The 15569-nt window shown below is 38.0% G+C and overlaps 1 protein-coding gene across 1 annotated transcript in view; it reads left to right on the forward strand.

The window, feature by feature from the left end:
* The first annotated feature begins 13552 nt into the window (after positions 1-13552).
* Positions 13553-15569, forward strand: part of LOC130558331 (dynein axonemal heavy chain 11) — a 71513-nt gene continuing 69496 nt past the window's right edge. Inside the window, exons 1-5 of the mRNA XM_057340688.1 lie at positions 13553-13778; positions 13922-14065; positions 14641-14837; positions 15015-15204; positions 15348-15447. Of these exons, the coding sequence (XP_057196671.1) occupies positions 13560-13778; positions 13922-14065; positions 14641-14837; positions 15015-15204; positions 15348-15447 (850 nt within the window). The 5' untranslated portion in view covers positions 13553-13559. The remainder of the gene's footprint in view (positions 13779-13921; positions 14066-14640; positions 14838-15014; positions 15205-15347; positions 15448-15569) is intronic.

Genomic DNA, 15569 nt, shown 5'->3' on the forward strand with positions numbered 1-15569 from the left:
GAGCAACAAATAAAATATGCTGCAAACGTCCGTGTATCATCAACTCTCTCCGACCACTCCACTGAATCGCAAGATTTCCTTTTTCTGCTTTGAATGCCCTAATGATTTCTTTCTCCCATCAAACCAATCAATAGCAAACAAGTCCAAGCAGACAGCAGACAACTGTTCAGATTTGATGAGTCAATCAAGAGGGGGAAAGAAAAGCACTCCAGTGTCTCACGCACCTCCAGATCACCTCTGCACGCGAAAGGCCGGTTTGGGTTAGCAGGCTGTCCGCAGGAGAAACTGAATTTTCATAAGGAGAGTAAAAGGCTGTGATTGCAGCAAATGTCTTTGTCCCAGCCGAAGCCCAAGGCGTCATCTTCCATCATCAGACAGGATGGACGTAAATACTGAGTGCAATCAACAAACAATCTTCATCTGGGAAACAGGAGAATAATCACCATGCTGAACTTTACCAAAAATTAGGATATCATGGAACAAATGTTCACATGATTTGCAAGAGATGCAAACTGATTTGCATCATAACAAAAACAATTCAGACTATGTAAATGTATTTCTTTTATTTTATAGGATGTTCTTGCAATTGACTCAAAGACATTATAAAAAATCAATGGTTCAAATAAAAAAAAAGAATGACCATTGTCAAACAGGTTCCTTGTACCTGTTGCATTTTTAGCACTATTTTTAGAGCCCAAGCACTTACAAAATACTGTCTATAAGCGATATATGGGGGTGCAGAGATGGTCTAATTGCAAGAAAACTCTGGGTAGCTGATTGTGATTTCGATGTGCCCACAAAGTGTTAAATTACAGGCATCCTCAACCCAAAGCAATGGACCTTTTGATGCTGGTTGCTTGGCAACAACTAATTTAAGCTGGCTTTGTGTGGTATGGTACTTTTTTATTTGGCTGGAAAAAAGGAAAATTGTTTTGCATATCTGCATCCCTGGGGAGAACCCATAGGGGATTTGGGAAGTGGGGGGCGTGGGTAAAACGTTGCCAGCATTTAGATATTAAAAGTGTGAAATACATTTGAGGGGAAATAGTTTGTATATACCAGAAGTTAGATATAACTTACAAAATCTCCAAAAACGTATTTTGATTTGATTTTCTTGAAGATAAATTCCCACAGACTGCTTAAGAAACAACCAAAACTTCAGTTTTGGCTAAATAGACCAGAAGATACTGAGATTATGGTAGTAATGAAAGGTTTCTTTCATGTCAAAATGAGTGCCAAACACATTCACTAAGAATTCCAAGGCAAGCAAAGCACGCATTTTTTCAACAGTGTATGACTGTATTGCGAAACACAACAAACAGCTGATATCCATGTCTTTAGTTAACATCTCTAAACAAGAGAATGCTGATAAAATGACAGCAGTAGAATCCTGAAACGAATGAAGCGCCCCAGTGTTCCTCCGAGCAGAGCTGTGAAGACTGTCATTAAGACCAGTGCTCTATTGAAATCTAAATTCACTGGAATCATTAGAGGCTCGGACCTCCTTCTTCCTCTCTTGTCATTCATTGGGCAGGAAACCAGATGACTGCTGGGAAATAAACAGCACATCAGTGACTCGGCATTAATGTAAGACAGATAAGAGACTTTCAAGCGTCTTAGAACTATATAATTAGCCATTGCTTTCTTAGCATTTGAATGGGCACTTAAACTTTGAAAGCTCTTATTGTCTTCAGTTACTGCCCTATACTCTTAGCATCAGTTAAGCCTTCCATTCAAGAGGAAATCAAAGGTCCCAACATTAAAATTAAGGACAAGAAGCCTCACTTTTGTAAATCAAAGACATTTGGCTCTTTTTTGTTTTGTTTTTGCATCCGTTTATTGTTATTTTAATGGATTACTTTCAAAAGTGTCAAAGATAACGGAGATGCTGTCACACTGGCTAGTGGGTGTGCTATATGTGCAGCCAAACCTTATAAAAAGAGCTTTGTATGCTCTTGCCAAGCAAATCAAACATAAAATAATATATAGAATTATTGAATATAAAAGAATTATTGAAAAGAAATGTAAAAGATAGTTTTGCTAAACAAGTGGACTTTTACTTCTCATTTACCATTATTTTTTTGTCATGCATCTGTTTGTTATGCGTGTGTTTAGCGGTCACACATTAACTTGAACCAGTTTAACAATTTATTACTGTAATGGTCTTTGAATTCTTAAAGACAAAAACTTCCACAAAACAGTCTTGCAGTGTTCTTGTATTTCAACTAGTACAGCATTGTGCTAGCAACGCAGGTTTGATTCCCAATACTGACATCATGCTAACATATAAATGGTTTCAAAGCAACAACATAAACAACCGTTACTGCGCATACACGCTTTTGTGTGCATGATTATTTCCGAAAACAAGCAAAATAAATAACAAGTGAATTACATTAGTTAGCAAGTCAAAAAAATATGTCTAGCTGTATTATTTTGGGTTACCAGTAGAAGAACCATTACTTGGCTACTTAAATGTAACAAGAAGTTACATGAACCATTCAATAAAAAATTAATATACAAGAAAAATTTACAAATCTTTTTACACAATTATTATTAGGGCTGTGCAAAAATATCGATACATGTAACTATCGCAATATATATTTTTTATCGATAGTGATACCTCTACTATCGATATATTTTTTTAAATCATGTCATATACACTCACCTAAAGGATTATTAGGAACACCATACTAATACGGTGTTTGACCCCCTTTCGCCTTCAGAACTGCCTTAATTCTACGTGGCATTGATTCAACAAGGTGCTGAAAGCATTCTTTAGAAATGTTGGCCCATATTGATAGGATAGCATCTTGCAGTTGATGGAGATTTGTGGGATGCACATCCAGGGCACGAAGCTCCCGTTCCACCACATCCCAAAGATGTTCTATCGGGTTGAGATCTGGTGACTGTGGGGGCCATTCTAGTACAGTGAACTCATTGTCATGTTCAAGAAACCAATTTGAAATGATTCGAGCTTTGTGACATGGTGCATTATCCTGCTGGAAGTAGCCATTAGAGGATGGGTACATGGTGGTCATAAAGGGATGGACATGGTCAGAAACAATGCTCAGGTAGGCCGTGGCATTTAAACGATGCCCAATTGGCACTAAGGGGCCTAAAGTGTGCCAAGAAAACATCCCCCACACCATTACACCACCACCACCAGCCTGCACAGTGGTAACAAGGCATGATGGATCCATGTTCTCATTCTGTTTACGCCAAATTCTGACTCTACCATTTGAATGTCTCAACAGAAATCGAGACTCATCAGACCAGGCAACATTTTTCCAGTCTTCAACTGTCCAATTTTGGTGAGCTCGTGCAAATTGTAGCCTCTTTTTCCTATTTGTAGTGGAGATGAGTGGTACCCGGTGGGGTCTTCTGCTGTTGTAGCCCATCTGCCTCAAGGTTGTGCGTGTTGTGGCTTCACAAATGCTTTGCTGCATACCTCGGTTGTAACGAGTGGTTATTTCAGTCAAAGTTGCTCTTCTATCAGCTTGAATCAGTCGGCCCATTCTCCTCTGACCTCTAGCATCAACAAGGCATTTTCGCCCACAGGACTGCCGCATACTGGATGTTTTTCCCTTTTCACACCATTCTTTGTAAACCCTAGAAATGGTTGTGCGTGAAAATCCCAGTAACTGAGCAGATTGTGAAATACTCAGACCGGCCCGTCTGGCACCAACAACCATGCCACGCTCAAAATTGCTTAAATCACCTTTCTTTCCCATTCTGACATTCAGTTTGGAGTTCAGGAGATTGTCTTGACCAGGACCACACCCCTAAATGCATTGAAGCAACTGCCATGTGATTGGTTGATTAGATAATTGCATTAATGAGAAATTGAACAGGTGTTCCTAATAATCCTTTAGGTGAGTGTACTACGCTTCGAGCTCTCAGAGCTATGTGTGGGTGTGCTTTGGTTTTCAAAATAAGTCATGGAGTAATGAGTTATATAAAATAATGCTGGTTTGTAGCTTGCAAGTCATGACACAAGTCACTTGGCTACTGCAGTGCATTAGACAAAAAGTTTATTAAGAAAAGTAACAATGACATTTATTGTGCTTTCACGGATGTGACACCAGCACATTTACACCACGGATGAAGCAGGGGTTTTATACTGCCCATGTTCATTGTTTTAACTGTAATGCACCACAACAGCCAAGTGACTTGCGTGAGCCACCTTATTCCCCTGTGCTACCCACTTGAGGGGCGCAATCCACAGTTTGAGAACCCAAACCTCTGATCTATCGGTCCATGCATCGCACATCATGGCCACTCTGCAGAGGTAAGGGATGTTTTTACACTTATCCTTACAGAAACCCCCCGGTGGTGCACAGCATGTTGTATTTCTAGCTCTACTTTTTACATTTTCTATTTAAAGTATTGCAATATATCGCAAATGTGTATCGTATCGAAATACATAGCAATATATTGTACCGTGACCCATCTATCGTGATATGTATCGTATTGGGAGGCACTTGCCAATACACAGCCCTAATGAATATACAATAAAATGTTCATATAAATTAATAGTAATATAAATTGCATAAAATATAAATAGTTCTATTATTAGCCACTAGCAAGATCAATCAACAAGCACAGACCGGAAGTGAACTTCGGACCAGGCATGTGCGTCCGATGAAACGGTCTACACAGCTTAAAAAGCATCTGCCAAACATTGTAAAGAACACATGATACATGTAATGTAGTTGCTTAAAGAAAATCAGTAAAGCAAAGAAAACACTTGGATCACAACAGTTGGTTTAGTCTCGCAGGAACTGAGAGCCTGACTTTAATAACACAGCAATGTATATTACACCCTGTAGCCAGCACATGCGATCAGGTGGTCAGGGCTTATGGGCTGAAACAGAGAGTCCCCTCTCTGACATCCCTTCAGCGAGAGTTACTGGCAGTACCATCTGTGTGCCCTGTTCCTCAGTTCGCAGCTTACTAGCACCCACATGGCACTAATGATAGAGGACAACATGTCATTTTGTCCCGAATATGACTCTCTACCCTATTTATCACGACCTCGGCAAGGCCAGACTCGCCCGAGACCTGCAGTTCTCAGCCGCAGTTTGGCGGGACTCGGCTGTGCCTGTGGCTCTTGGTGAAGGACTGGATTATTTGGGACTAATGATGGGGTCAACTGCAGGACAAAATCTGTTTAGGAAAGCTGGTGCTCTTGTCTCAGACCTGCTCTGGATGGCAGAACTAATCATGTGTGAGAAGCCAGCCGTTGTGGTGGCACTGTCGCGATCCTGTATAGCTTGAGGGGCCCGCAGGACCATGAGAGCGACTGCATTCTTCAGCAGAGAAAAAGAACATGAGGCAATGTTGGAAAGCTGATGTCATACGGTAAAAGTCTTGTTACTGAAACCATCACTAGCTACATTTCAATCGAAAGTTATGAATTGCAAAATCTTATTGGATAAAAAAAATCTGTAATAAAAAAAATCAGACTCAATTGAGCACATTTAAAGAATTTTGCGTATCTTGGAGCTTTCAATCCAGCTGTTTTTTTATGCAATACCCAATAATAAAAAATAGGTATTGAAACAAAGATATTAACAAAATCCATCATCGACAAAATGTTATAGCAGATATATCAATTTCAAAATGTATAGTCACTTGCTGCTGGAGTGCAAACCTAACATAAAATATCAATTGCACAACACCAACTTTTATTCAATCATATTCTCCCTAGTATAAAAATGTAGAAAAGTAGAATATTATGACTAATGGCTGGCAAGCAACTACAACCCAGTCACTGGTTATTAAAAAAGGAACATTTAATATGTCCATCTTAAACTTTCTGCTTCAGTAGAAAATACATCTACTACTCCCATCAAGCAATAAACAATACAATTCATTGGGAAAGTGAAATGCACCACCACAGGCAAATATTTCTGTAACAAGACACAAAATACAAATTGATACAACATGGTGAATATTTCACTCTCCATTTGATTTGCAGCGTTCCTTAATGACACTCGACAATCTGATTTCATCAGCACTTAAATTCCCACTGAGCATGAGATTACAGCACATTGACAAACATGCAGGGAGGATGCCGAGAGTGACCGGGGGGCTTCAAATTAAATTACATGCACATTTCAAACTCTCAATGGGAGGGCATCAGGAATTAGACCATGTGATGGATGACACTGCCTCCCAAAATCTAACAGGGGACTGCATCTTTTCTTTTACGCTCTGCGGAACATGTTTTCCTATGTTTTAGATGTTATTGAAACTAGTTAAACAGTTTTCCAGTTGTTTTTGTTATCGTCGTGTTTTGTAAGGATATTGCTGGAATCTTCTTAAGACTGCACTAATAATTTCCCACAGCTTCGCAAACACCTTTAAAATTCATAAGGTGTAATTCAGACATAGTTAAATTGAGTTTGGCGGCTGATGCTGAGATGCATTATAAACAATTGATTCAAGTTCCAATTACCCTGAGCAGAGAAGAGCTTTTGACCCATTTAAAAACAAGACTATCAAAGCAACCTTTCATAAGCTCTTTGGGTAATCACTGTATAATGGCTTGAGAACTTACCTAATGGCTCAAATTGTCTCTCTCTCTCTCTCACACACACACACACACATACACACACACACACACACACACACACACACACACACACGTTTATTGTTATCATCATGTCCATGTTTAAGGCTAGAGACATAAGAGTCTTTTTATGTGTTCCCCGTTAACCTTGACCTAGAACATTTTATCTTTGTAAAGTGTGTCATGATATTTTATATTTATACATTTTTTAGTTATGTTATGCAAAGCAATCTACAGTGCATTGCATTTACATTTTTGTCTGCATGTGTTTTTTTATTAACTGAATAACAGCATCCACAGGTGCAAACATGAAACACATACAGATATTGATATTAAATGCGAGCGACTCTACCTGTAAAATCCAGCTAAAACAATTTTTCTGATTTACTGATTTCAGCATAAAATCATTCTATAGATAATGTAAAGAGCATTCTGCGAATATAACCTTGATACCTTGACGTCATCTTTAATGACTGAAAAAGTTTATTGAAATCATAGTGGAATTATGGGTTGAAATCAAATTTTGATGCTTGTTCTCAAAATTTGATTTTGACGCTTTATCCTGGTTTTCACAGGCAGGGTCACAAATATCACTGTGAGAGACTGAGATTGATACGGCAATATGCATCCATTATATGAAGTGCCACTTGATTTTATGGCCGGCAATGCAGTATTGTAAATTCAAAAGGTATTAATTGTTTGGCACTTAGCACGCATCACAATGGCACGACAAACTTTTGTTGTTTCCCCATTGATCTTTGAGCACATCTTCTATTTGTGTTATTTGTGAAATTACATATGAAGAGACTACAATATTATTCACTATTAAAATACTTCTCATTTTGCACATACCCTTTGCATCAAGTGAGGTCAAACATCACTGACTAAAATTTTTAAATATGCTGAAGATTTTTGACAACTCTGCAACTCACTGAGAATACAACTGTAACATTGTAGTTATGAAACTAAAGTATATGGCAAATATATTCAATCGTCACCTGATACAGTTTATGAGCAATGGTCCAGCCAGCCTCTGGCAAACAGCAGCTGCCCAGGATTGGGGCAATTTGGGCATTTTTAGCTTCCTGCGAGTGGGAGCCTGTCAGAGGGCTAGTTTTGTTCCTGAGGCCAATTAGCGAGCCCTACCTTAGCCTGCAGCTAAAAGGCTACTAATGGGAGGATGTAGGCCGCTGGGGGAATTCACCTGAGAGGTGTGGAGAGATCCCCACTGTGCTTTAATTTGAGAGGAAAGGGGAGGTGATGACGGTGGTTTGGGGGGGAGACCTCAGAAGTTTTTTGCAATGGGCTTCATTGTAACCCCTGGTCGTTTGATCTTAAAATAATTAACTTCATAATCTCACAGCGGGAGCAATAGGTTCTTTTAATGATGCGATGTCTGAGAAAGAGTGAAGGCAGAGTTTGGGGGGGGGTGGTTGGGGGTTTGTAAAGGCAAGATACACAGGGAACAGTTTTTTAGGGGATTAAAATTTCCCACAACTGTGCTTTTTCATATATTCTGAATTTCCTGTGATGTATTTATAAATCAAATGAAAATTAACAAAAATAAGCATTCCAATTATTTGTATAATTCAATTTAAAATGTTAAAGTTTACATTCAATCAAAGCTAATTAAAACCATTAAAAAAAGTTTATAATTAAACTTTTCACAACTTCTGACTGATTATGAAAGCGTAAATAAAAAACAGAGATGACACTAAAAACAAGCTTTCGCATTCCAAACTGACCAAGCACAACAGAAGGATGGTGCAGCAGCAATGGTCTGTGGATTCTGTCGTCAAACAGAAGCTAATCGCGGTAATGATGGGGCCCTGCAAGCAAACTCCTGCCCCATCATTTACTTCAACTCAAATCTTAACCACGGGCCTCTTTTCATCATTACTTTTATGAAACTAGAAGAACTGCAATTATATTTAATGTAGAAAGTTAAGAACCCATTTTACTTTCATAGAGGAAAGAAACTTAAATAAATGCAGGACATTGATTCGGCTCATGCTAGAAGTGTTTTGTGGTTGGTGTATATAGCAAAGTAATCCCACAATCATTTGTAAGCTGATTGTGCTGTTTCTTTAGGTTAGTTTAACCATTACAAATATCTAGAAATTCACACATTTGAGTATTCAGATGCTCATTCTCTTCAGAATGGAAGATTGTAATTGTTACAAACAATGTAAGGCAACACAATTACATACATATCCATGATAAATATGCATAACAAAGACCAGCTGTGTGTATTTCATTGGAATACAGAGATGCCACAAAGCGAAATGCAAATGCGTCTCGATTCAGTAGATCCAAAAGGGAGAGAGCACCCATAAAGAGACGGTGACCTCAGGCAGTTTGGTCACGAAGGCCAACCAGGAGAAAAGTCCAAGGTTGCTGGGGTCATTAGCCTAGAAAGGCTGTTTCCCATAATTGGCATAAATGCCTTCAATCAGGAGCAAGGAGAGGAGAGGTGACCTCTGTCCCCAATGATAGGCACTGGATGGGGGGGCTGGAGCGTAATGCGCCCATTACAAGCTAGTGAAATCCAGGTGAATTGGTGTTGCCATTTACTGCACACTCCCTGGCACAGAGGCAGATGCAGGAAAAACAGTCGCTTAAAGAGAGAGAGCGAAGACAAGTTCTCATAACACTGTTACTAACTCACGACTGCTAAAAGGTGCCACGAATGCATATCAGACTTCTTGGATCACGTCATGACTGTGTGAAAATAAAATTTTCAGCAATTTAAAAAAACAAATTCATTTTCTAATGCTTTAAAACAACGCTTCGTAAAAAAGCAAGATGCAAAATACATTGCACAATAAATATGCAATGTATATATGCCATATAAGACACTTAATGTGAATTAAAATAAATTCATATTAAAATGTCATCACAGGTTAAAATGAAAATTTGTTTATTATTGCAAAACCTGTATAACTTTCTTTCTTCTGCAAAAACACACACAAAAAAAATATATTTTGATAAAGGTTGGCCCGCTGACTTACATTGTATGGATGGATGGACACAAAACCACTGAGACATTTCTCAAAATATCTTCTTTTGTGTTGCACTGAAGAATGAGTCATTTATGAAGGTGAATAAATTATGACAAAATCTTTATTTTTCGAACTATCCCATTAAGACTTACAAAATGTCAAAAATATTTACTTAACAGCAATAACAATATTGTACAAAGTAATTCAAATAGTGTTATTAAGGTCTTGTATCTTTCAGAAAACATCTCACTAACCTGATAAAAATGACAAAAATGTAAAGGGTTTATTTAAGCTATGCGGGCAGTTCGGGGATTAGTTTATGTTAAGATAAGATTTATGTGCTTTCATGTAGAGACATAACTCCCAAAGAATGTAGTCATCCCTGCCAAACTGTTTCATTCACGTCCTGCTGATAAATCTCACATCAGCTCCAAACACAATGTCATCTTCACTCAACGGTCCTCAGACACAACGATAATATGCTGAGGGCAAAGCAGGCTTTTCACCAACAAAAGATGCACACTTGAGTGTTTAGCTCCCTTGTAAAGTGAACACCATGGTGGCAAGTGCACTGAAGAAGAAAGTCAACAGTCAAACAGAATTGCCATTCACGGGGTAAATAAATGTGGACACTAACGCCAGTTTTGTTATTTTTAATTCTATTAACTTTTATCAAATCTATCTGTCTGATGTTTGAGCTAAAGGGAATCAATAGATTTAATGTTCTGGAAGTAAATGTAAGACACACTCAATCTGTTTTGCACTTTTTGTAGGATATTTCAATGTTAAATACCTTAAAGTCCCTGTGAACCGGAAGTTGCGATCATTTTTACTTCTGTAATGACGCATTTCCGAGCGAAAAAGAATTTCAAATATGAAAAATTGTGGGTGTGGCTTGTTTTTTTCACTGTGGTTTGATTCGATGTATAAAAACTGCCATTGCATTTTGAAATGGAACTGGGCGCAGACTTGACAGTTGAAGGGGAGGATTTAACAGTCTAATTTATGTCATTTAAGAAGGATTGTCACTAGAGGGCGGAAGTGCATTTTCAGATTTTAATTTAAGATTATGAGGACACATGAATTTTAAAAACAGAATGACTCACATTGGTAAGCTATTTAAAATAAAAGCTGCACTATTTCATGAAAAAAATAGGAATTGTATTTTTTTATTTCAATGGGACTTTAAGAACTTAAACTTGTTATTGTACTGGAGGGTTTAATAGGAAAATGAAACTGACTCACATCTACACTCAGATCAAAACCATGCGAGAGCCAGAAGGGTTGTTTGAGTTTGCCATTTCTCACATAAATACTTTTTGCAAGCTTTCTTTTGTGTCACTCTTTAAAAAGCATTCTTGATTAGAAATCACAGCTATACACATTTTAACTGGTTGATTTCCTTTGCAGTCTCAGATGAATTTTTTTAAACATTTATTGACCCATCTTCTTTGGGCAGTAAAGCCAGTGTGCAGGAGCACAGGGCATGCATATTAAAACTTTTATACTGGCCTCAGAAGCACCTTGTGATCTCCCTGTACTAAGTGCTGGGGAGCAAGGTCATAAATCACAAACTGTGAGAGGAATATCTCATCGGCTGCCTGTGCTAGGATTAAGAATCAAAAGGCCATGTATAGACTAATGTCACAAAGACCCCTGAAAAATCGGAGACAAAACTAATAAAACCGGGAGACCCTGCATCTCACACTTCATCATTTTTAAGTAAGAAATGAGGCAGCATGCTCTGTAAGGTGCCAAATGCATATACATAGATTATAAAAATGTATTGACGTTTCTTACCTAAATGAAAAACATTAAGGGGTGGTTTCCTGGACTAGACCTAGACTAAAATAAATGTAAGAGCTGTCCAAGCTGAAAACTACTTGTACTAACATATCTTTAAATACATCAGTGCCTTTGTGTTGTCTTAAAATGCACACAAGTAATGTTTTTTGTATGGCATATTTGTTAAAACTACTTAAATTTTCTAATTAAACTAAAGCCTAGTCCTGGTTTAAGATAATCCCTGTCTGGGAAACCGCCTCTAAAAGTGCCATGGCTACAGTCATAGTAAAAATAAATATATACTAAAAAAACTATAAAACAATATTATCATTCAGGTGTTCAAATCAAACATGTTAATGGTTGGACAGTATTACAGGTTGGACATTACACGCTTTACTCACATGCTATGATATCCCGTTTAAATCTTCTTTTAGGTCAATAGGGTAGCACCAGTCTTTTGGGGGGTTTATTAAAAAGGATAAAGCATCTCTCCAGACACATGCAGCTAGTGCTTTGGGAATGCTCAAGGTTCATGCGCTCTGGTGGTACACAAATCCCCACTACTCTGCCTACCTACAAACACAAACACTAACATGCTCTGCCTCGTATACTTTAATCTGACATTAATATTCAATTCCATTTTCTCGGAATTATAGGAATTTTTACCAGAATAATAATCATACTGTATATCATGCAAATACCACGAGCACCAGGCAACCTGTCTATATTGTCGCAACTCGCCGTCCAAATAGATACAAACGACATTTATTACTTTCCGAGTGGAGCACTTAAATCTGTCATATCTCAAGTGAGGAACACTTAAAACAACTAAAGCGAGATAAGCAGCGGCTGTTGAGCGTTACTTCCTCTCGACCCCTGGGAGGAGGTATCCATCAACAGATGCCCTCGGGTGGAGGATAACAAATTTGTTCTTTTATACAGCTTGCATAACACCGCAGGGGAACCATAGGAAGGCCGCATGTGGCCGGATGTCGCATTCTGTCCAGTTCAAACGGCATTCCCATGGTTTCCCAGTCACCATAAACACTCTGTGTGAAATGACGTTAACCGTTCGCTGCATAGGTAAAATTATTGTATCTTATTGATTAGCAAACAGTGACTGAGTCGAAAATGTTTACCCTCCCAAGTCCAGAAACGTACTAAATGATTTATTAAAAAAAAAATATATATATATATACAGACGTCACTGTCCAGGTTATTATTATAAGATTAGAGAACGTGTCTTAAATTGAGAAACATTCATCCAAATGGCTAAAGTTCACCACTGACTGGCAGCGTTTCGATAGTTCGTTTCGACGTATAGCAAGTATTATATAACTTAACAAGCACAAACATGTACCTAACACTTAGATATCTGAAAAACTAAATGTTTGAATAACCGCTTCCAAAATAAGGCCAGAATGAAGCACCCTACCGTACTCTTGGAGGAGTGGTTAGGCAGAGCACGTTGTGTTCGTCAGCAGCAGCGCTCCCTCAATAGTGCGATTCAACGGTCCAGGCCCCTAGAGGGCATTAGAGGCGCACTCACCTAAAAGTCTGCAGGGACCATTTTATTGCGACACATGATCAACTTGTGAGCAACTGAACTGTGTTTGTTGCAAAACTGTAGACGTGTGCTAGTAATAATAAATTAACAAGAATTTACTCATGATCATTTTAAAATATAAATAAATAGCATATTTTCGTACAGAATCAGTCAAAATGTATTTTCAAGAATATGTACTTTACAGTTTTATTTAGCCTATACGTAACAGTGTGTGAACACGAAATGTTATGAAAGTTATAGCAATATTGCGCTGTTAAATAATAAAATCTGTTCTTTAAATGGCTCTCGAAAAAACATCATGTTTTATTAGTAAATCTTCTTCTCCAATCGACAGATAGTCTCGTTTAGGTACTCGGTTCATACACACGTAGGGTGATGTTGACAAGTACAAACTCACTGGTCTGGACTGAATGACCCAAGTGTAGCTTGGGGGGTATTTGCGTGTGTTGGATGGAAACCATGGCAACGGGACGCTGTTCCGCCCCTTTCTACGCGTTCTCTGAAAGAATTAAATCTGTTCAGCGCGTGCATGAAACTAACCTGTAAACACGTGGCATCGCGTTCAACATGCTTTAAGAAAACTTCATCAGAGTTTTGGACTGTTTGCCTCTGTTTCACAAAGACAACAAATATGTCCGAAGAGCAAGAAGAAGAGCAGTTTTCCGAGGACCACAGAGTGCAGTATGTTGGCGAGAGACTGTGTCGGATGCTGCAAGTCCAAGCTGATGCGTGGGAAAATTTTGTCAACCTTGAAAAAAATAAATCACTTTTCACCATGCTTTTCGAAACACGTGTTAGACTGTTGTTTTTCAGCTCGACAGCGGCCAATGACATTACCGTTTCTACAGAGGTAAGCCAGTAGGCCTTATGTGTTTGTTTACATATCTGTGTCTGAGATGAATATATTCAATGCATGCGAAATTAGATATCATACTGTAGGTGCGTCATGTGGTACAAGTGCTACGACAACAATCACCCATGTTTGCACTTTAGGTCTGTCACCTTTCTAAACACAAGGGAGTTTACATTCTCAAGAAGGAAAATGTTCCCATCGTCCCAGAAAACTGTAGGAGTTCTTTACTCTTCGGGGCTCTCTCACCCACTTTTCTGACACAGCTGTCAGACACGATAGAGAAGGTAAAGAAGTTTTGTAGACTGTAGTAATGCATGCTGATGTAAAGCTATTTGATTTGTTGAGGTGAATAAATGAACATGTAAATAATAATCCACAGCTAGCCGACTATGGTATAAATGGGATAATCCACAGCTAGCCGTGCATTAAAGGGTTTTAATGCACTCCACGTTTTAAGGGCATTAAAACCCTTTAATGCACGGCTAGCTGTGGATTATCCCACTTAACATAGTCATTTGCCAAGTTAAAGCTGTTATTGATGTTTACTTTGTAATTTTTGTTCAGACAGATGAAAACTACAGTTATTTTGTCAGTTAATTTTAAACATTGATCAAACTGACTGGAACTACCTGTGCATTAAACACTTTTAATGCACACCTTCCAGCCAATCAGAGTCGAGTATTCAAACAGACTATGGTATAAAGACAGATAATGTTAGCATTCTCACTATCACTAGGACAACCTTTTTTTCATGTTTACCCATGCTGAGAAGTAAAAAACTTGAATGTATAATTTATGGTCTCTTAACCACAAGATCATGATCAATGCTTGTAAAAGTTTTTTATTTTTTTGCATCAAGGTCTGTTTGCCGGTTCTGTCCAACAAGAAAAATCACCAGATGTGGCCAAAAACAATATCACAGGATGTGTTGAAACACAATGAGAATTTGCAAAGCAAGATGTCTGTTGTGAGAGGACAGTTGTGTGGGAAAACCATTCTTCCAATCCCAGCCATCAATGACTGGATGGAACGCTGTGAAGTGGAAACTTTCACACTGTATGACAAGCTTGACTTGCTGTAACATATTGTTTTTTGTCTAAAATGTTCATGTTTGATCAGTTTAGTAATAATAAGCTGTTTTCTTTCTGGTTATTGTCTTGTAATGTGACTTTACAACATCTCACACACGTTTTTTTATTACAACAACAATCCCTTTTTTCTCTTTTTCTCAAGACAAGACAGTCACAGTAGAGCTGGGATATATGCAATAGAGTCCATGGTCATCAGCTGGACGCATATGATTTATAAAGTCTTGAGAGCAGATTCTGCTGAATTGCTTGAGAAGGGAAAGACCCCTGGACCAAAAGCTGAACTTGACTTCTGGAGGGCCAGAAAAACAAACATACAAAGCATTAATGAACAGGTTTGTCCTTCAATTATTGTATAACTTTTACATTGAATGAGGAAGCGTAAATAATTAGTTTATATATCTATATATTGCAATAAAATAAAGTAAATTATTTAATTTTGCAGTGTAATATTGCACTAAATCATTGTAAATTTTAGCTCCAGAATCCTGGTGTTCGGAAGATGATGAGAATTCTGGAAATAATAGAAAGCAGCTATTTTCCATCATTCAAAGCTTCAACTGATGATGTTTTTAAAGGTGAGTCTTATTTTTTTTCTAGATGAATTTCAAACATTTTTTATCTATATTAACATTTAGTTCTCCTACAGTAAATCAATATTTTAAAAACGGAATTATTTCCCCCATGTAGCACAATGTAT

This window comes from Triplophysa rosa, linkage group LG8 (assembly GCF_024868665.1).
Source record: "Triplophysa rosa linkage group LG8, Trosa_1v2, whole genome shotgun sequence".
NCBI classification, from domain to species: domain Eukaryota; kingdom Metazoa; phylum Chordata; class Actinopteri; order Cypriniformes; family Nemacheilidae; genus Triplophysa; species Triplophysa rosa.